General features: G+C 46.3%; 2 protein-coding genes across 3 annotated transcripts in view; one reads left to right on the top strand and one right to left on the bottom strand.

The window, feature by feature from the left end:
- Positions 1-12,472, top strand: part of FLRT1 (fibronectin leucine rich transmembrane protein 1) — a 93,575-nt gene extending 81,103 nt beyond the window's left edge. Inside the window, exon 4 of the mRNA XM_005305545.5 lies at positions 10,179-12,472. Coding sequence (XP_005305602.1) covers positions 10,226-12,211 — 1,986 coding nt within the window. The 5' untranslated portion in view covers positions 10,179-10,225 and the 3' untranslated portion in view covers positions 12,212-12,472. The remainder of the gene's footprint in view (positions 1-10,178) is intronic.
- MACROD1 (mono-ADP ribosylhydrolase 1) overlaps positions 1-22,187 on the bottom strand; it is a 200,523-nt gene that overhangs the window by 142,565 nt on the left and 35,771 nt on the right. The window lies entirely within an intron of this gene.

Here is a 22,187-nt window from a genome sequence, read left to right as displayed (position 1 = left end):
GGACACAGCCGCGCTGAAAGACAGGATAAACCTTGCAAGCAGCTTTCAGTGTTGCAAAGAGTTCCTGTTTAATAATAATATGGTTTGTGTTATAGCAGCGACTCAGACCTCTACCAAGCTCAGGGACCCCATTGTGCCAGGCATGCGCCAAACTCCAACCGAGCTCTGATCCCCTGTTGTGCTGAGCGCTGCACAGACCCCAACTGAAAAACAGTCCCTTCCCCAAAGAGCTTGCAGTCTATATAGAGAAAGGGTGGGAGGGGAAACAGAGAAACTGAGAGGGAAAGGGACTTACCCAAGGTCATATAGCAGATTAGTGGCAGTGCCAGGACTTGAGCCCAGGGAGGCAGTAGTCCAATAGCTAGCGCACAGGACTGGGGCTCAGAACACCTGGGTTCTTGTCTCAGCTTTACCACTGACCTACTAGGTGACCTTGGGCAAATCAGTTCTGTGTCTCAGTTTCCCCTCCCACCGTTTGTCTATTTAGACTGTACTATCTTTAGGGCAGGGACTGTTTCTCAATATGTGTCTGTATAGTGTCTGGCACCATGGGGGTCCAGATTTTGGTTGGGGTCTGTGCAGTGCCCAGCACAATGGCGTTCTGATTTTGGTCAGGGTCTGGGCAGCATCTGGTACAACGGAGTCCCGATCTTGGTTGAGGTTTTTAGGTGGTACAATACAACAACAATACCATGGTAAACCTGGACCATGCTGTTTCTTCATCCTACACTGAACAGATTTTGCCACTACTTTATTACTGAGTCTAACATTTTACATTTTCTCCTTCCGTTTTTTAATTATACATACATATGTATTTAAATTTAAATGTTTCCACGAACACCTGATAAAAAACAAATTGATCAAAATGACTCCCAGTATGGGAGATGGAATGTGGATATCTCCTAATGAAGGGAAGCTCCAAATTACTCCTCTTCTTATTATACCATTTTCCCCCTAGAAAAATATTGTCATATCAGATGTTGCTATCAATATAATTAACCTCCCCAGACACAAATTTGAATTTTCTTTTCCCCACCCCGCTTCTAACGTGTATCATTTTCTATTAACTGGAGCAATTTTCATTTCTATTAGCACTGGATACAATGCAACTGAGCAAACTTCTTTTAACAATCCCTTTTGAAAGGCATTTGCATACCTGTCTGCAATTACAGCCAAGATAAGGCTCGATGCATAATGCATGCAGCATGAAATTGGCAAAATAATTAACTCTAGGGTTGTTTTTTTTCCTTAAGAAGCGGGCATGTTACAAGTTCTATAAAAAGACACCTAGAGATAAACATCAGACAAAATCTCAGCTAAGTCAGTTTGTCCTGCTCTGAGGTGACTCTTTGCTTTGCACCGTGATAGCATCTTGGTAACGAAAGAACGACTCATTTATAAAACATCCCATCTGCTTGCAATTTAGAGAGGATAATGTTGGGTTGGATTTGGATGGGGCACTTTTAAGGAGTACCTACAGGAGTGGCAGTTCAGTGTCAGGTCTATAAATGGGGGAGGTATTTATAAGGAGGCGATATTTAGTGGATAGCACACTAGACTGGGATGCAGGACACCTGGGTTCTATTTCTGGCTCTGCCATTGGCCTCCTTCATGACCATGGGCAAATCATGGTCTCGGTCTGTGCCTCAGTTTCCCCATCTGTAAAACGGAGACAATGATAGTACAAGAGACCAGAATGAGACCTTCATGGGGGAGGAAGGGGGAGATTACTCCACATCAGCCCACTGCTGGATTCTGACCCCTTCCTGTGAATCATCTGGTACCAGCCACTCTGAGAAATAGGAAACTGGATTAGATGAACCTTGACTCTGATCCAGTCTGGCAAATCCAATTCTGGTGTTTACACTTTCAAAAGGAGGTTGAAAAATTGGAAAGGATCCAGAGAAGAAGCACAAGAAGGATACAAAGTCTGGAGAACCTGCCTTAAAGAGAGAGACTTACGGAGATCAATCAATCTGGTTAGCTCATCAAAGAGCAGGTTAGGTGGTGACTTGATCGCAGCCTATAAGAAAGTTTATATGATGAAATTTCTGAGAACAGAGGGCTCTTGAATCCTTGGTCTAATCCTGGTGCCCACAATTCAGGAAGGATGTTGATAAATTGGAGAAAGCAATAATAATTCAAGGATTGGAAAACATGCCTTATAGTGAGAGACTCCAGCAAACCAAAGGTTAAGGGGTGACTTGATCACAGTTTAAGTATCTACATGGGATACCGAAATTGGGCTCAGCAGTCTAGCAGACACAGATCTAACATGATCCAATGGCTGGAAGTTGAAACCAGACAAATTCAGATCAGAAATAAGGTACGACTTTTTTAGCCTCACTCAAAGACTCTAAGTGATGGAGAATCCACCCTTTCTCTGGGTCAGCTCTTCCAATAGTTAATCCCCCTCTCCTTATTTCTAGTGTGAATTTGTCTAGCTTCACCTCATAGCCATTGAGTCTCTTGCCTTTGTGTGATGGACTCAAGAGCCCTCTGCTCTCTGAATCTTTTCCCCATGGAGGTACTTCTAGACGGTGGTCACATCACCTCTTAACCTTCTCTTGGAGAAACTAAGCAGAATTAGAATCTTAAGTCTCTGACTCTAAGGCAGGTTTTCCAGACCTTGAATCATTCTCATAGCAATTTTCTAAACCCTTTCCAGTTTGTCAACATCCTTTTTGAAATATGAACACCAGAACTGGACACGGTATCCCAGTAATGGTCTCATCAGTGCTATGTAGAGAGGTAACACTATTTCCAGACTCCTACTTGATATTTCCCTGTTATATGCCCAAGGATCACGTTCACCCTCTTAGCTACAGAATCCCACCGAGAGATCATGTGCAATTGGTTAGGCAGGAGGTCAGATTAGAATAGTGGTCCTTTACTGGCCTTAAAATCTAGCAAAGCAGATAACTCTGAGCCTAACCTCCCAGAATGGAGTTAAGGGGCACTGTGTAGAGTTGGTCGGAAGTTTTCCAATGGAACAATCTTCTGTCAGAAAAAGCCAATTCAATGAAATCAAAATGTTTCACGGGAATGTCCTGATTTCATCAATGTTTTCAACAAAAAATTATCAAAATATTTTGTTCAACTTTATCATATTTACTATTATGTTATGTACAATATATAATCATTCTCAAGACCTCAAATCATTCCTACTGCAATTTTCAGAAGCTTTTCCAATTAGTCCACACTCTCTTTTGAAGAGTGGACATCAGCACTGGTCACAGTCAGGGGTGAAAGTAAAATTGAAAACTTACCGATATGGGGCAGAGCCTCAGGCGGAAGGGGCGGAGCTGGGGGTCAGCATCCCCCAGCCAGCCCTTCCACGCTGCCTGGCCCACGCCCCCCAGGGCTCCAGCGGCGATTTAAAGTGTCAGAAATGTCTGCAGAACGGAAATCCCAAATTCTGACCACTGTTTAACTGGATAAAATCACATCCTCACTATCAGTACTAACTAAATCCATGGCACTTTTCCTGAGTAGGGGGTGTGAAGTCCTGAGCAAATGACACTCAAGGTAACAGTACTCGGTCGTTGGGGATGTAGGGGGCAGGGCCGGCTCCAGCCCACCAAGCTTGTGCTTGGGGCGGCACCTGGAGGGGGGGCGGCGCGGCGCTCTGGCTCTGGCCGCCGGGGGAGAGCGGAGCTCTGGCCGGGCTCGCCGCCCTCCTCCCGGGGCTCCGGCCGCCAGCGGAGCCGTGGCTGGCTCGCCGCCCGTCCCCCGGCACTCCAGCTGGTCGGGGAGAGCGGCCCACGGCCGGGCTCGGCGCCCTCCCCTGCCACGCTGGGTGGGGGCAGCGGGAGGCTTTTTTGTCTTGGGTGGCAAAAAAGCCAGAGCCGGGCCTGGTAGGGGGAGAGGAAATAAGATTTGAAAGTGCTTTTCAAATATTAAACCAATAAAATTTAACCGTCCACATGAGGGTGTCATAATCATCACCCCCATTTTACAGCCTGGGGAAGATGAGCTGAAAAGAGGTGGTAGGGACTTAAGGGAATGCAGCTAGGAATTGAACCTGGGTGTCCTGACTTCCAGGCCCCTGCTCTAACCACAAGTCACCACTCCCTTCCTAGAGCTGGGGACAGAACCCAGGAGTAAGCAGCACTGTGTATGTGTGTTTCTATGGGGGCTGATTTAAATACATTTCTCCTTTTAAAGAGCCCGTGAAACAGACAAAAGCTCAGATTCCACACCCAACTCTTCCCAAGTAATCCTTGCAGTATGACTAAATGGAACTACAATTCTCCCAGTGTTAGGTGGGGGAGATCTGAGCGGCTTTTAGCAGCATTGCACACACACTCCCAACACATGCTCCCCAGTCCATCCGCTTCCCACAATGAAATCCTCACCAGCAGGGCCGGCTCCAGGCACCAGCCCACCAAGCTTGTGCTTGGGGCGGCACCTGGAGGGGGGCGGCGCGGTGCTCCGGCTCTGGCCGCTGGGGCGAGCGGGGCCACGGCTGGGGCTCGCCGCCCTCCCCCCGGGGCTCCGGACGCCCTCCCCTGCCGCGCTGGGGGGCGGGGGGGGGGGGCATCCAGAGGCTTTTTTGCCTGAGGCGGCAAAAAAGCCAGAGCTGGCCCTGCTCACCAGCATCACCTCCCACTCGCCTCCACCTCCTTCATCTCTCCCCCGTCTCTTGACTTGGCCTTTGCAAAAGGCACACACAAGACAGGCAGTGAGGTCTTGTCGCTTCTGTTCTGCCGTCTGCATGGATGCCGATGGGCCCCAGAGGGATAAACTGCAGAGCAAGGAGTTGAGCTTTGGGGAAAACTGAGTTTAAAGTATTGGAGTGTCACAGCAATGCTAACAGATCCCTTCAAACTCCCATCAGCCGGTGCGTACAACTGTTGGAATCTTGCATTCAGGGATGGAATAAAGCACCAGATTTTTATATTCCTCCACCCTGCAAAGAGGTGGATTAACAGCAGTTTTCAACCTGGAGTCCGCAGACAATGTCTAAGGGGCCCACGAAAGGTTCTCATTACCATAGAACAGTGGTTTCAACCGGGGGTCCGCAGACAATGTCTAAGATTTCCAAAGGATCCACAGCTCCATTTGAAACATTTTAGGGGTCCGCAAATGAAAAAAGGTTGAGAACCACTGGATTAAGGCCTGATTTGTAGCATTCTCCTCCCACCCCCCAGGCCCGCTTGCTTCAAAATAACCTATGGCCAAAACAGAAATGGCACCACTGCAAAGGAACGCGTAGCATCTCACAAGATGCTAAGGCCCCCACACCAATAAATAGCCATATGCAAGGCTGGAAGTTTGGGCAAGGGGTTTGCAATGGAAGTGAATGGATTGTTCTAAATGCAGTGGGGGCAGATCCCCAGCTGGTGTAAATCAGTGTTGCTCCATTGGAGTCAATGGAGCCAGATCCCCAGGGGCTATCAACTGCAGGCTGGCTTGGGAGTTTATTACTCCTCCCTGACTGGCTGATGCTGTCTGCAGAGCAATGCAGGAGCGTTGCCTGACGGGACATCAAGATGCACGGGCAGATTTTAATTTTTAAACGTATTTCCTAAGGCAAAGAGGGCTTGGCAAGCTGCAGGTTGGATTTAGCAGCAGTATGAATTATTAGGCAGATTAAAGACTCCTGCAGGAATTCAAATGGTTTATTTTGGTGTGTGTCATGGTAAAGCTCAGCCACTCAGAAGCATCACTCTGCATTGATCATGGGGCTACACTTCCATCAGCCTTCACCCCCAACTCTTGGCAGCCAATGCAAGGTTTTCCAAAGGGATTTGGCTGGCCCAGTTTGAGATGCCTTAAAATGGTCTGATTTTCACAGCCCTTTGTTCAAATCAGCCTCCTCTTGAGGTGATTGGGTTAACCCCCGACCCTTATTCCCAGCGGGGTTAAGATTAGCACCCAGATCACCTGGCTTGCACTGTCAGTCCTTAGTGCCCTTGTCACTAGTCCACGCTGCCTCCATATGGGACTTTGGCTAATGATGCTAGGCAGACAGTGCTGCCTAGTGGATAGGGCATTCCACTCGGACTCAGGAGACTTGTGTTCAATACCTGGCTCTGCCACTGGCCTGCTGGGTGACCCTGGACAAGTCACCTCACTGCCTCGTGCTTCAGTTTCCCCATTTGTAAGAAGGGGATAATGATCTTGACCTCCTGTGTAAAGTGCTCTGAGTTCTACTGCTAAAAGGTGCTGTAGAAGAGCTAGGGGCTATTATTAACTCGGTACGTGGTGCCGGTGAGAGTTAGGCTGAACTCATTGCCACCAGAAACTGCTGAATTTAGCAAGATTCCAAAAGGAGAGCTAGACTGGCAAAGTCTTCCAAGTTTAGAACTGGCCTAAGTGCCATTCTTAGGAGCCTAAATCCCCACCCAGGTCTCCTATATCTCAGGCTTGCACATTTACCCCTGCACCATCCTTCCCTTGCAGTTTGCAGCTGCTTTACATTTATTCTGCATGGTGCAAACTCTTTGCACAAAACCAGAGCAAACTGCGATCGGGCCCAAGAAACCGTTTGACTCTCTGAACGGCAAGAGCATTAATAAAGCATCTTTAACTATTTGAGGAACTTTTATGGTCCCATCAGGTGGATGAACAATGGATTTTTTGGTTCATTGGCAGTTTTGAAAAGTACAAAAACAAAAATCATTTCGGGTCAGACCAAAAATAAAAAAAAATTAAATTGTCGGTGAATTGGAAAGTCAGGGGGGGAAATTGTTTCAGGTTGAACAAAACACTGATAACACTGACCTGATAACCCCCAAGGATACAGAATAAAACTCCCCTGTCTTTCAGTTCCAAGGGGGGGTGGGGGGGAATAATTCCAAGTAAGGGAAGTGGCTAAAAGATTTGATTCTGCATTGTCCTATGTCTTGTTTTGTCACTACCCCAGTGCAAAGTGATCTGCTGTTCTGATTTAGGTGGCATTTCATACCCATTTTGCATAGGCATAAAGGACGACAGTTGGCTGCAGGGCAATGTGTCCTGCATTTAGACCCAATTCACCAAAGCACTCGAGCACATGCTAGACAAGCCCCAATGGGTGCATTTTCATTAGGAAAAAAGGTGTGCTAACTAACATGAGTTAATATCCTAGTGAAGACAAAGCAGTCTGTAGTTTTAACACACATTAGTAGGTTAAAGTAAAAACTAGTGGAGACCCTTATTTGACAGTGAGAGATATTGAACCATAAAGGATTTTATGTCTCGTAATGGAGGAAATGGCCAAAACTAAGAGTGAGCCGGGGAAAAAGGAGACAGGGAAGAAAAAAAAGAAATGTAAAATTTATAGAGGAGCCGAATGCATAATGAACTCAAGCAAAGTGAGCGGTTCCTAGTGATTTAATGGGCACTGGCCCAGCAGGAGACCTTGCTGGCTCAAATCTTCCATGTAAAGGCCTTGTAAAAAAATAACATTGGACGGGGTTTAACTCAGGTGAGGTGAAAGGGCCCGTGGTGAGTCCCTGTAAAGCATAACCTGTGGTAGAATTCACTGGCACTGTTCTAAACCGACTGCCTTTCACCGCAGCCAAGCTGGGGGACAGAGACACAGCCACAAGGAAGGAAGGTTAGGGATAGATAGATAGATAGATAGATAGATAGATAGATAGATAGATAGATAGATAGATAGATAGATAGATAGATAGATAGATAGATAGATAGGAGTGTGTAGGCGGATGAATGGATAGGTGAGAGGTGTGTTTGGGAAGGGATAGCGAGAGAAAGAGACTGTGCATGGATATGGATGGATAGGTAAAGGGGTGTGTATGGGGATAGAGAGGGAGAACTAAACTGCAATAGAAAGAAAAAGAAAGAATCCTTCAGAGCTTTGGCCCTAGGGTAAAGCCCCTGTGTTAAGGGGCATTGAAACTGGGGCAGGGTGTGTGCCCATGAGTCTGAGTTATGGGAGGTGTTCCTGGAATGGGGATTACTCCCCTCCCCAGTGCAGACATCATCTAGGCCAATGGTCCCCAAAATTTACCTCATGCCTCCCTTACCTCTAGGGGAGTGCGCCCCACAGTTTGGGGACCTCTCATCTAGGCACACCCCTCCCATTGCTTTACCACCATGCAATCCCCTGTCCCCATCTACTCCACAGCATCCCTCTCCCAGCTACGCAGGGATCCAGGCAAATAAAACCTACCCATAAAACCAAGCGATTTACTGCACTTAATTTGATAGGCTACATAAACCATGAAATATAAACAACAGGACATAAAAGAGCAGCCAAAGGACGTGGCCTTGCAACAAAGTGCCCTGTGGCCCGGACGCTCTCTCCTCTGCAAAGATCTGTTGTCGAGCAGTTGTGAAACTCAGAGGCTGGGTGCTAACGCAGCAGGAAGGATGCTAAGGCAGGAAGATGAGTGTCTGCAATAGAGACAGGAAGCAGGAGCACTCTGGTCCGTGACTCCATAAACTCCACCATTATCCATCACGCCACAGTGCAAGATACAATCTCAACTCTATTACAATCCTGAGCCAACGTAGGTAGTGTGCAAAGTGGTAACTACCTAGGATCCACACACACATACAAGGTGACATGCAGCTGTTGTTACACAGCCTCAGAAATTCAGCCATCTCTGCTTAACTCTAGTTCAACCAGGAATTATTCCAGGGCCGTCCTGTGGCCTTTCAACCTGGAGAGAGAGGAAGGGAGAGAAGGAGGGAGGGAGGGAGGGTGTGTGTGTGTGTGTGTGTGTGTACGTACACAGTGCCTAGCACAATGGGGGCCCAATCTTGGCTGCTCCGTAAACACTCTTATAATACACATGGTTAAAATTATAGCGGTTATAGTAGCAGGGCTGGGCGTCAGGACACCATGGTTCTAGTCCCAGCTCTGGAAGGAGAGTGGGGTCTACTGGTTGCAGCAGGATGTGCTGAATCCCTGGGTTCTAGTGTGGTCTAGTGGTTAAAGCAGGGGCATGAGAGTCCAGACACCTGGATTCTATTCCTCTCTCTCCCAGTATCATAGTGCCTAGGAGCCGCAGCCATGGACCAGGGCCCTATTGTGCTAGGCACCCTGTGTACATGCCTCCACACTAATGGCTCTGCCGGTATCACTACATCAGTAAAAAGTCATCCCACAATCCACATAATTGTACTGAGACAAACACTGTGTACACAGGAGGTCTTAGACTGCAAGATCTTTGGGGCAGGGGATGTCTCTCACTGTGTGTCTGTGCAGCGCCCAGCACAATGGGACCCCGATCTCAGTGGGCTCTGTGCAGTGCCAACACTATCAATTTGATCGACGGATCTATAACTATGTGCTACCGTAACACCACTAATAATGTGTAAATCTCAGATCCCCTGAAAGACACAAATCTGCAGTGCATTCGTTTCTCTCTGACACCCTTTACCGAGAGGAACGATGGGACGAGTGGGTGGCTGAGCGACAGGGAGAGACAAATGCATGCAGGTAGCGGGAATGTGCGCACGTCTCTGTTATCTGCTTCTAATGTATGCAGTGTTGTGGCTATATCTCTGAGGCAGCTGGAAGCTGGCGTGTCAGCGTTGCCATTAGAAAGCTCTTATTAACATGGATTTATACGTCTTCTGCAGCAGATTTTGCAGCCTGACAGATGCCGGGGGGAGATTTAGTGCTGGAAGCAAAGTGTGTGTGGGGGGGTGCATTAGTGGTGTTGGATTTTTTAATTGACATGGGGATCTGCTTTTTGGGTTGTAAAAGGAAAAAAAACAAACCCAGATTTTATCTGGACCATGGACCATGGAGAAGTTTTGTTGGGATTTTTAGCTTTGTGATTTTATTTTTAAATAATCAAAAATAGATGTACCTATCAGCTGACTGAGACTTTGTTGTGAGGTGGTGTGATCTATTGGTCAAGGCACTGGACTAGGACTCCAGACACTTGGATTCTGTTCCTGGCTCTGCCACTGACTTGCTGGGTGACCTTGGGCAAGTCACTGCCTCTCTGTTTCCTTCACGACTCTTTGTCTGTAAGTCAAAGGTCTTCAGGGACTGCCTTTTGCTGTGTGTCTGTGAAGAGCCAGCATAACGGGGCCCTGATCTTGGTGGGAGTCTATGCAGTGCCTGACCTGATAGATCAATTGATCGATTGATAGACAGAACACGCAATGCTCAGCCCCCATTCCCATGTTGCAGGCCTACCCCATCTCTAATCCCCCATGTAGCTCCACCTCCATAATTCAGGCTCCTCCCATTTCTCTCCCCTCTACAGGTCCCAAAGGTGTAACCCAGGGTCCGCTCCCCACCACCCCCGGCACAATGACAACAGCATCCACGGTGACCTCCACAGTGGTGACCACAGCGTCAGCCATGGACCTGCGTGACTGGCTCCTGCTGTGCTATGGCCTGGTGGCCTTCCTGAGTGAGGTGATGGCCAGTGGCGCCTCCTGCCCTTCGGTGTGCCGCTGCGACAACGGCTTCATCTACTGCAACGACCGGGGCCTGACTTCCATCCCAGCCGACATCCCTGACGATGCCACCACCCTGTACCTACAGAACAACCAGATCAACAACGCCGGCATCCCCTCCAACCTCAAGTCCAAACTCAACGTCCAGGTGATCTATCTCTATGAGAACGACCTGGACGAGTTCCCCGTCAACCTGCCACGCTCGCTGCGGGAGCTGCACCTCCAGGACAACAACGTGCGCACCATTGCTCGTGACTCCCTGGCCCGCATCCCCCTGCTGGAGAAGCTCCACCTGGACGACAACTCCGTCTCCACTGTCAGCATTGAGGACGACGCCTTTGCCGACAGCACCCGCCTCAAGCTGCTCTTCCTGTCCCGCAACCACCTCAGCAGCATCCCGTCTGGCCTGCCTCGCACCTTGGAGGAGCTGCGGCTGGATGACAACCGCATCTCCACCATCCCACTGCATGCCTTCAAAGGGCTGAACAGCCTGCGGCGGCTGGTGCTGGATGGGAACCTGTTGGCCAACCAGCGCATTGCCGACGACACCTTCAGTCGGCTTCAGAACCTCAGCGAGCTGTCCCTGGTCCGCAACTCTCTGGCTGCCCCTCCGCTCAATCTGCCCAGCTCCCATCTGCAGAAGCTGTACCTCCAGGATAATGCCATCAGCCACATCCCCTACAACACCCTCTCCAAAATGAAGGAGCTCGAGAGGCTGGACTTGTCCAACAACAACCTCACCACTCTGCCCAAGGGCCTGTTTGATGACCTGGAGAGCCTGACCCAGCTGCTGCTCAGGAACAACCCTTGGTTCTGTGGTTGCAACCTCATGTGGCTGAGGGACTGGGTCAAGGCCCGGGCCTCAGTGGTCAACGTGAGGGGGCTGATGTGTCAAGGGCCGGATAAAGTGAGAGGCATGGCCATCAAGGACATCACCAACGAGATGGATGAGTGCTTTGAGGCAGGTGCACAGGGCAACGCAGTGGCGGCCAAGACTACCACCAGCCACGCAGCCGTCACCACACCTCAGGGCTCCCTCTTCACCCTCAAGGCCAAGCGACCTGGGATCCGCCTGCCAGACTCCAATATTGACTACCCCATGGCCACAGGGACCGGCACTAAGGCCTTGGTTCTCAATGTCAAGCCACTGACAGCCGACAGCATCCAGATTAGCTGGAAGGCCATGCTGCCTGCAGCTTCCTTCCGGCTCAGCTGGCTGCGTCTGGGTCACAGCCCAGCGGTAGGCTCCATCACCGAGACCCTGGTGCAAGGGGACAAGACTGAGTACTTGCTAACGGCCCTGGAGCCCAAGTCCACTTACATCATCTGCATGGTCACCATGGAGACAGGCAGCACCTATGTGGCAGATGAAACACCAGTGTGCGCCAAAGCAGAGACAGCTGACACCTACAGCCCCACCACAACCCTCAACCGGGAGCAGAACGTCGACCCATTGGCTGGGCTGCCTCTGGCAGGGATCATTGGCGGGGCGGTGGCCTTAGTCTTCCTCTTCCTGGTCTTGGCAGCCATTTGCTGGTATGTCCACCGGACGGGCGAGCTGCTGACGCGGGAGAGGGCCTACAGCAGGGGCAGCCGGAAGAAAGACGACTACGTCGAATCGGGTACCAAGAAGGACAACTCCATCCTGGAGATCCGAGGTCCTGGGCTGCAGATGCTTCCCATCAACCCACACCGAGCCAAGGAGGAATACGTAATCCACACGATATTCCCATCCAACGGCACCAGCTTATACAAAAGCACCCATACCATCGGCTACGGCACAACCCGTGGATATAGAGAAGGCGGCATCCCAGACATAGATTACACCTATACATGATGGAGAACCATCGCTCCCTCTCAACCCTCACACCGCCCCATGCCGCTGCCACCTGGTGGCTTACAAATTGAGGAGAAACTATTTTCCCTACCAGAAACGGCTTGAGTGGCAGGCATTGGGGAGAAGGGAGGGAAAAACTATTTTGTAGAAAAACAAGGGGTGGTTAAAAATTAAAAAAAAAAAGACATAATTTATATTTAATATTCCAGATTTCAAACAAACAACACATGCTCATGGATTGTTATGGATCGAGGCGAAAAAGCTACCTGTTCATATCTTTCCTCTCGTGTAAATCTATTTTCTTTTTCAGGAGTTAGGTTATAAAAGAAAAAAAAATTCAACACACAACTGTCATTCCTGACTGCTGACCGTTGATGGTTCAGCCATCCCTGCTTCAGATAGGGGAGAAGGAGGATTTTACGCTCATTTTAATGGGATCTACTTCCAACCCTTTCCTGTTTTTATTCCCATAACTGGTTTCTTGGTTTTACTTTTTACACCGCCTTCATCGACTGTTTCGTTAAGAGCGAACGGATTTGGATTTTCCCCTTCTCCCAAAGCTGGGGGGGAAATGGGGAAATATTCCATATTGCAGCATAGTTCATGGGCACGGACAATTGAATTGGACCCCTTGGTTAGCTCCAGACATTTCAACTAGAAAAATTATCTAATTCAATTCATAGCTTTGTCCATAGCAAAAAAAACAAATTGCATATATATATATATATATATATATATATATGCGCACACACACACAAACTTCCTCATCATCATTTTCTTCCAGACAGCTCGGGTGATGGCTTCCAAGGGAAAAGATGCGGGATGCTGATGTCCAAATGTATCTCAGGTTCTATTGGGTCACATATATTTGGGGGAAGAAGTGGATTTTGATTCAGATTTCAGCACAATAGGCTTTGGTGGAAGATTCTGCCTTTTGGGCCAGGTGTTGGGAGGCAGGAATGCACAGAGGGCCCATGGTGCTAGGAAAAATCCAGTCTGGGTCACCGCTGGTTTGGGAGAATCCTGCCGAGATGGTTAGAATTGCTTGAATCAAAGCCACAATGTTACTTTCTTTTTAAGAGGAGGACCAGGCAGGTTTGCTCAGGAAGTCACAAAGATATATAAGCAGCCCCAATTAACCCTCATCTATCTTCCTTGGAAAACCCAGCCTTGACTTTTAACTCTCTTCTCCTTTTATTAACATTCAAAGGTTTTAAAATTACACCCAGGTCTGAAATCAGGACAGGAGCTATTGGGTGCAATTCCATGGGTTTGGGCCTGAATGTTTTAGGAAATGTGTGTGACACCCAGCCTTGTGCAGAGAGAGGTCAAGTGAAAGGAAACAGTACTACACTCCAGCAGATCTGGGGATAGAATCCAGGCATCCTAATTCCCAATGTCCCCCTGCTCTAACCACTAGACTCCACTCCTTCAGGTGCATAGGCCTAGCCCTGGGCTGGAACACAGGTATAAGGAATCCGCTGCAGTGCCACTGTGCTCTTGTGAGGCTGTATCTCAGAGCAGGGTTTGTGGAAGGTGCATGGCAATGCCCTGGTGCTAACTACGGCACGTGGGCCTTTGTCACTAGCAGCCGAAGTGCCAGATCTCAGAGGCTCATAAGGTCATCACAGACTGGACACGGGATCTGAAGTTGCTGAAAGAGGCCCAGGGGAATCAGTGAGAGGGCTGTACCAGCCTAGGCATGAAAAGTCACTTCTCTCTCTCTCTCTCTCTCACACACACACACACACACACACACACCTCTCTCTCTCTCTCTCTCTCTCTTCCATAGAATCATAGCAATGTAGGGCTGGAAGGGACCTTGCAAGGCCAGCTAGTCTATCCCCCAATGCTGAGGCAGGACCATCTAAGACAGGTGTTTGTCCAACCCGTTCTGAAAAATCTCCAATGATGGGGATTCCACAACCTCCCTTGGAAGCCTGTTCCAGTGCTTAACTATTCTTCTTATTAGAAAGTTTTTCCTAACATCTAACCCAAATCTCCCTTGCAGCAGATTAAGCCCATGATTTCTTGTCCTACCTTCAGTGGACATGGAGAACAATTGATCCCCGTCCTCTTTATAACAGCCCTTTACATATTGGAAGACTATTATCAGGTCCCCCCTCAGACTTGTTTCTCAAGACTAAACATGCCCAGGTTTTTTTCTTCATAGGTCAGGTTTACTAATTTTTTTATCGTTTTTGTAGCTCTCCTCTGGACTCTATCCAGTTTGTCCACATCTTCCTAAAGTTTGGCATCCAGAACTGGACACAGATCTCCAGCTGAGGTCTCACCAGTGCTAAGGAGAGTGCAACACTTACTCCAATGTCTTACCTATGACACAATGATATTAACCTTTTCTGCAACTGCATCACATAGTGGATTCATATTCAGTTTGTGATCCCCTATCATTTCCAGGTCCTTTTTGACAGAACTACCACCTAGATGGTTCTGCCCCATTTTGTAGTTGTGCATTTCATTTTTCCCTCCTAAATGTAGTACTTTGCACTTGTCTTTTGTGAATTTCATCTGAGTGGTTTAGACCAGTTCTCCAATTTGTCAAAGTCATAAAGTGTTTTCAATGCCTCCCAGCTTGGTGTCACCCACAGATTTCATAAGCATATTCTCCACTGTTATCCAAGTCATTAATGAACATATTGAACAGTACCAGATCCAGGACAGACCCTGCAGGACCCCACTAGATAAACCCTCCCAGTTTGATGGCGTACCGTTGAATTACTTTTTTAATTCAGTTCTTCAACAAGTTGTGCACCCACCTTAAAGTAATTTCATCTAGACCACATTTCCCTAGTTTTCTTATGAGAGTGTCCTGTGGGACTGTGTCAAAAGCCTAATATTAAGATCTATGTCTACCACTTCCCCCCATCACTAGGCCAGTAATCCAGTGAAAGAAGGAAATTAGGTTGGTTTGGCGTGATATATTCTTGACAAATCCATGTTGCCTGTTACTTAGTACCCTATTATCCTCTAGGGGCTTACAAATTGGTTGTTTAATAATCTGTTATTATTTCATACATACACACACACACAAAGTTGCAAATCCTTGATTCTGGAGAATAGGAATAAATACAATTATTTGGCTGATTGGAGAGCCGGCAATAAATATCCCATTAGCAATATCTGTAAAAGGCGCTGCCTTCTTGCTGATGGCTCTCCCAGTGGCGTTCATCCTTTAATAGCTAAAACAAGCGCACATAAAACACTTTTACCTGCTTATGACAAAACAACAAATGCTAAAACTAAACAAATTCTAGACCTGATAACCCCCAAGGATACAGAATAAAACTCCCCTGTCTTTCAGTTCCAAGGGGGGTGGGGGAAATAATTCCAAGTAAGGGAAGTGGCTAAAAGATTTGATTCTGCATTGTCCTGTGTCTTGTTTTGTCACTACCCCAGTGCAAAATGATCTGCTGTTCTGATTTAGGTGGCATTTCATACCCATTTTGCATAGGCATAAAGGACAACAGTTGGCTGCAGGGCAATGTGTCCTGCATTTAGACCCAATTCACCAAAGCACTCGAGCACATGCTAGACAAGCCCCAATGGGTGCATTTTCATTAGGAAAAAAGGTGTGCTAACTAACATGAGTTAATATCCTAGTGAAGACAAAGCAGTCTGTAGTTTTAACACACATTAGTAGGTTAAAGTAAAAACTAGTGGAGAGCCCTGACCAAGATCAAGGCCACATCATCCTGTGCAATACACAGATACATAATGAAAGACAGCTCCTGCCCCAAAGAGCTTACATCTAAATAGACAAAGAGTGGGAGGGGAAACAGAGGCAGAGAGAGGGGAAGTGATTTGCCCAAGGTCACACAGCAGGTCAGTGGAAGAGGTGGGAATAGAACCAGGTGTCCTGAATCCTAATCCTTTGCGACATCCATTAGAACACATTGCCTTCCTAGAAACAAGCCACTTTGGGTCACATATCGAAAATGGTTTAGTTAAACTGGAGCAAACTGTGTGAACACACTTATATCAGTTTGAAACTGGTTTATATTGGTTTGACTTGTGCTTGTACAGCATTGTGTATATGGGAAGGTTGCACCAGTATAGCCTAAGAGTGGATATTCTTACTTCGATCTGAACCTGGTTTATATCAATCCTGTATATGATGTTGGCGAGAATGATACTGGAGTACTGTGTCCAGTTCAGAAGGCCATATTTTAAAAGGGATATTAAAAAATTGGAGAGGGTGCAGAGAAGACCCACAAAAATGGTCCAAGGACTGAAAAAAATGCCTGCCAGTGAGAGACTTCATAAGTTCAAACTGTTTAGCTTCTCAAAAAGATCAAGAGGTGACTTGATTACTAGTAAGCAGATACATTCATGGGGAGAAAATCGCAGGTCCTAAAGGGCTCTTTAATCTAGCAAAGGAGGGCAGAACAAGACCCAGTGGCTGGAAGTTAAAGTCAGACACATTCCAATTAGAAATAAGACACCAATCTTTCACAGTGCAAGTGATTAACCACTGGAACAAACTCCCAGGGGATGAAATTCTCCATCTCTTGGTGTCTCCAAATTCAGACTGACTGCCTTGCTGGAAGATGCTTTAGCCAAACGGCAAGTTACTGGGCTCAGTACAGAGGGAACTGGGTGAAATGTTATGGCCTGTGTTATGCAGGAGGTCAGACTAGATGATCTAATTGCCCCTTCTGGGATCAAACCAATGGAGTATAGTCCACACACAGTCACAATCATTTAACTATATCGGTTTAACATTAACATCTTTAGCTAAATTGGTACAACTTCTGTGGAGAGCCAAGCTCTACATTTATCAACACAATCTAAATCAATATGAGCCCGGTTTAAACTGATATAAGGACATCTCCACAGACGTTTGCACTGATTTGTCTGAAGACCAGGTCTTAAATCTTGCTTATAATCAAAATTGTGCTAATCTCATCTCATCTACAACCAGAGTGGCAACAATTATTACTATTTATTATTTGTATTATCGGAGCCCCATTCATGGACCAGGACCCCAGTGTGCCAGGAGCTGTACAAACACAGAAAAAGACACAAGTCCCTGCTTCAAAGAGCTTACAATCTAAGTGTAAAATAAGAAACCCGGATACAAACAGAGCAATAGAGAGTATGGTGATTTTAATCTGAGTTAGTAACAATCCCTAGCATTTATATAACCCTTTTCATCAGTAGATCTCAAAGGACTTTACAAAGGATAAATAGCATTATCCCCATTTTAGAGGTGGGAAACTGAGGTACAGAGGGGGGAAGTGACTTGCCTAAGGTCATGCAGCAGGCCAGTGGCAGACCAAGGAATAGACACCTGGTCTCCTGAATCCCAGTGCAGTGGGATTCATAAGACCACACTGTCTGTCCAAATGCAAGCATTCAAAAAGCAGGTTTAAAAAAAAAAAAAAAAAAAAAAAAAGGTGGGGTTCCTTTTATTTGTCTTCCAGATGTCACATTCTTCTCTATAACCAGGAGAGATGGAGACTTTTTTTAAATAAGAGCTGGCAGTCATGAGAATCCAGGAGTGTAACCTGCATTACAGACAAACCCCCAGATCTGCCCTTGTGCCCAAATCTGCTTTTACCCCTTGCAAACTGCAACTGCAATTCCAGCAAAGCTTGGCTCTGATGTTCCTTGGAAAATACAGCTTCCCCAGCTGATTATGCTGGGTACCTGGTCTGTCCCGATGCAAATGTATGCAGCTAATTAGCCACTTGCCAGAACCACCAAGGGATAGGGTGGAGGGATATTTATTCACAAAGTTCAAAAGAGTCATTTTAAAGTGGGAAAAGTCTTATTGCTCTTTCTTTCCATTCACAACTATGGCAAGGTAAAAGACGACAAAAGAAAGGCATACAGCAGCGTTTATATTTATATGATTAACACTGCATGAAAGGATCCAGCCCTCATTTCCGGCATTCCACCTCCCACGAAGTGTAATTTTATTAAGTGTTTAACTCTACACACAGTACTTAACAAACAGAGCTAATTTGAACTGGCGCTCCAAGAGGACACGTTTAGCACAATGCAAGCCTGGCGCTCATTAATTCAGGTGATTCGAGCATGTTTGGCTTATGTCTTTCCCCTCCGCGCACCTGGAGTTTACAGTAACAATTTACAGCTCAGCTTGCAAAGCTGCCATAATTTAAGACAGAGCCATTTAAACGGGTAAAAAAGTGTTTTAAAATGCAAATGGTTTTCCTTTATTCATTTAATTATTTATTTGTTGCCAAAAAATTCAGCTGCTAAACTCATTAGCTGAAACTAAGCCACTTAAAGGTGACACCAAATATGGATTTTTTTTTATGTTTGCCAAGGATTGGCTCCTTCTGCCTAGGGTGACCAGATGTCCCAATTTTATAGGGACAGTGTCAATATTCGGGGCTTTGTCTTATATAGGCACTTATTACCACCCACCCCGGTCTTGATTTTTCACACTTGCTATCTGGTCACCCTGCAGGGGCCCAATCCTGCAAATGCCAAGGGCAAAGCAGTCATGAGACCAACCAGAACATTTCACGGTCGCTTTGCACTAGTATGAACGAACAGGAGTCGAGCCCTGTAGCTTCCACCATCAATATTTGATCCAGGTGGAATCTTGAGCCTAAAGACAAGCACAAAAATTCTCTGAGGAAGCAGTCTCATCCCAGATGGTCTCTGTACCTTGCAATCTATCCTCACTACTAGACATCACTCCCGCAACGCACACATTGCGCTATCTGTTTAACTCACTTATGCCATCCAGCTTCATAGCTTCCTAGGGCTTTTACTTTGAGTAACAGCAGTCACCGTTCTTTGAATAGCACATGATCGTTTGGCCTGAATTCTTCACTGGCTTCTTAAATTTTCTTCTTGTTCCCTTCCATTTTTGCAGGGGGTGGTTTTTGCAATCCGAGAATCTGGAGCAATTTATCTCATCCCTCCCTCATCCTTGGGAGTTTAGAGAGAGATGGGGTAAAATTTTCAAATGTGCCTAAGTGACTTAGGAGCCAAATAGCCATATTTAAAAATGATGTAGGCAATATGGAGCCTAAGTCTCACTGAAAGACAATAGGATTTAAGCTCCAAAGGTATTAAGCAAACCTGATCAAAAATTTTCATACAAACTAGTTTTCCGTCGGAATATGCTGACTGGATTAAATCAGAACTTTTTGCTGGATTTCATCAGCATTTTTGTAGGAAATTATCCAAAATGCTTTGCTTCAAAAAGGGTGAAAGGCTTGGTTTTGATGCTGTGTTTTTATATTCTAGTATCAGATTGTATAAAAGTCTAAACAAGACATTTTGACCTTATCAAAACAAAATATTTTTGAATTGTTCACAGAATGGAAATTCCATTTTTTGGCCAGCTCTAGTATTTAAGCACCTAAAAATGCAGATGGGTACCTACTAGGATTTTTAAATGTGCCTAAATGAGCTAGGTGCCTAAATCCCATTGCCTTTCACTGGGAGTTAGGTGCCTAACCTGCTTAGAAGCCTTTAAAATTCTCACTAGGCATCTACCTGCATCTGTAGGTGCCTAAATACCTTGGTAAATCTGGCCCTAAGTCACTTTTACAAATGGGACTTGGGCTCATAGGTCACTTAGGTGTTTTCTTAATAGAGGTCCCCCCCTAAAGCTTTTCTCCTCCCTTAGAATAAGCTTAGCTACTTTATTCTTTCTGCGGCAGGTATCTGGGCATAATCTATTGACTAGGGTTGGGGGGATGGGACTGGGAATCAAGACTCCTGGGTTCTATTACTAGTTCTGGAAAGTGAGTGAGATTTAGTGGTTAGAGCAAATGGGCTGTGACACAGGACTCCTGGGTTCTACTCCCAGCTCTGTTGTTGACTCACTCCATGACATTGGGCAAGCCACATACCCTCTGTGTGCCTCAGTTTCCCCCAAGAGTAAAACAGGGATTGTGAGACTAAATTACCTAATGCTTGTAAATTGCTTCTTGCTGGGAAGTGCTACAAAAGTGCAAAGTATCGTTATTTTTAATAAGTTGTGGGAACAGAGTTGTCCCTCCTCTTTGACCTTCAAAGCAAAGACAATCTGGTGGAATGGTGGCCCATTTTCACCTCAGTCATCGAGATGAGATTGAAGGCCAGCACTCTGAATCGATCTCATTTCATCTGTTTGTGACACAGTGTTCCCAAACAGTTTAAAATACATCCCGAACATAGGAATCAAAAGACTAAATCAGACCCGTGGGCCATGTAGCCCAGTATCCTGGCCAGATTCTTCAGAAGTATCCTTGCAGTAGGCAGATGTGGGATAATCTACCCTCTACAATCCCTAATAGAGATCGGTTTAAGCCCTGAAGCATGAGTTTTAATATCCCTTCTAATGCTCATTTTGTTGGCATTAACTATTCTAACTCTGGATATTCTTGTTATCCAAACGTCCAATCCCTCTTTGAATCTTTCAAAGGTTCAAATCATCAGACCTGATGTTTTAAAAACAAGGCTTTAGGGTGAGAGTCACCCTTTGAACTACTTAATTCAAGCAAGCACCACAAGCCCTGTTCTGATGGTCATATTAGACGAGTTAATAGAAATATCCTTGTCCCTGATCTGGGTGCCATCAGTTTGACAACAGTGTAACCCCCAGTTTGAAACTGGTGTGAATCCCAGAATTTGACACCAGTGTGACTCTCATCTTGAAATGGTGGGACTCCCACCTTGAAACTGACATAACTCCCAGTTTGACACTGGTGGGACTCGCTGACTGCATTGGGAATTACTCCTGATTTACACTGGTGTAACGCTGATCAGAATCAGGACCCTTATGCTCGCAATCAGTGATGCAGCCTTTACAAACAATTTCTTTCCTTATCAAGGAATGTTAATCCCCTTCTCATCCTCAGTTTGATGGACAGAAACTTAGGAGACATTGATTTTTGTTCCTTAAGATTGTTGTTATGAGATCATCAGATACTGGCTTGGTTCTTTGTTGACTTGACTCTTGTGCACTCATTTCCACCAGTGCAAAGTGAGAATGTAAATATTACCCATTCTAATTAGGTAGCACTTTGTGTGACATTCAGGGAGACAAGAAACGGGGCCCATTTCATTTTGACGTCAATGGCAGCTTTACCTAAGTAAGTTCTACAAGCTTTGCTCCTGGCTGTGTTGTAGTCTGGATGGGGACTGGTATCAAAACCAGTGGCATCAGAACATGGTTGGCAGGGCATCTGGCTTTTTAGCACCGCAGTTACAATTCCAGGGAGGCCTGGATGAATTTTTATACATGACTAGTAAACAAACAACAGGATTGTCTTTGAGGCTGGGGAATGCAAGGCAGAAACAAATATATCTAAAGAGGCCTAGGAGTTCCAGCTCCTATCTGGCCTATGTTTAAATACACCAGTATCCATTTCAGAATTTACAATACACTGTAGCCCCTGCATAATGCTACTCTTACAGTTGGGGGCACTATCTAAACAGCACCCCCTCCCCCTACCACTCTAAGCCTTCAAAACCTTATTTTCACTGGTTGTTGCAAGAAAAGCTATGACAGGACTAGAACTTTTGGAGCTGTAAACTCCAAGCAGTTGGTTAAAGTAACAAAGTGAGAGTGAGGTAAAGAGGGCAGAGTTAAGGTTGGGTGGTGGGAGTGAGGTATACATTAATACACCTCTATCCATCCCCAAACACTCCCCTCTATCTTCTATCCATCCCCACACACACCTTTCTCTATCTATCCAGCCCCCACACACCCTTTTATCCATCTACCTATCTGCATACACATCTTTCTATCGATCTATCCATTCACTCATCCCTCCCTCTTTCTCCACACCCATTTCCTGGGTTTGGGAAGTTTAAATTTGCATGTTCTTAATGTAAGTTTAGCCACTTTGCATATTCTGGAAGGGCACATGACAGCAGCAGGCAACCATAAGTCTGCCTTAACCAAGTTTTGGGGTAGTTAATAGACAGGGAAAGTATTGCATAGAGCGAGGAGCATGGCTAGTATTGTAGCTGTCATCTTCAT

This window comes from Chrysemys picta, chromosome 7, assembly GCF_011386835.1.
Source record: "Chrysemys picta bellii isolate R12L10 chromosome 7, ASM1138683v2, whole genome shotgun sequence".
Lineage (NCBI taxonomy): Eukaryota > Metazoa > Chordata > Testudines > Emydidae > Chrysemys > Chrysemys picta.
This window is presented reverse-complemented; position numbering and strand designations above follow the sequence as displayed.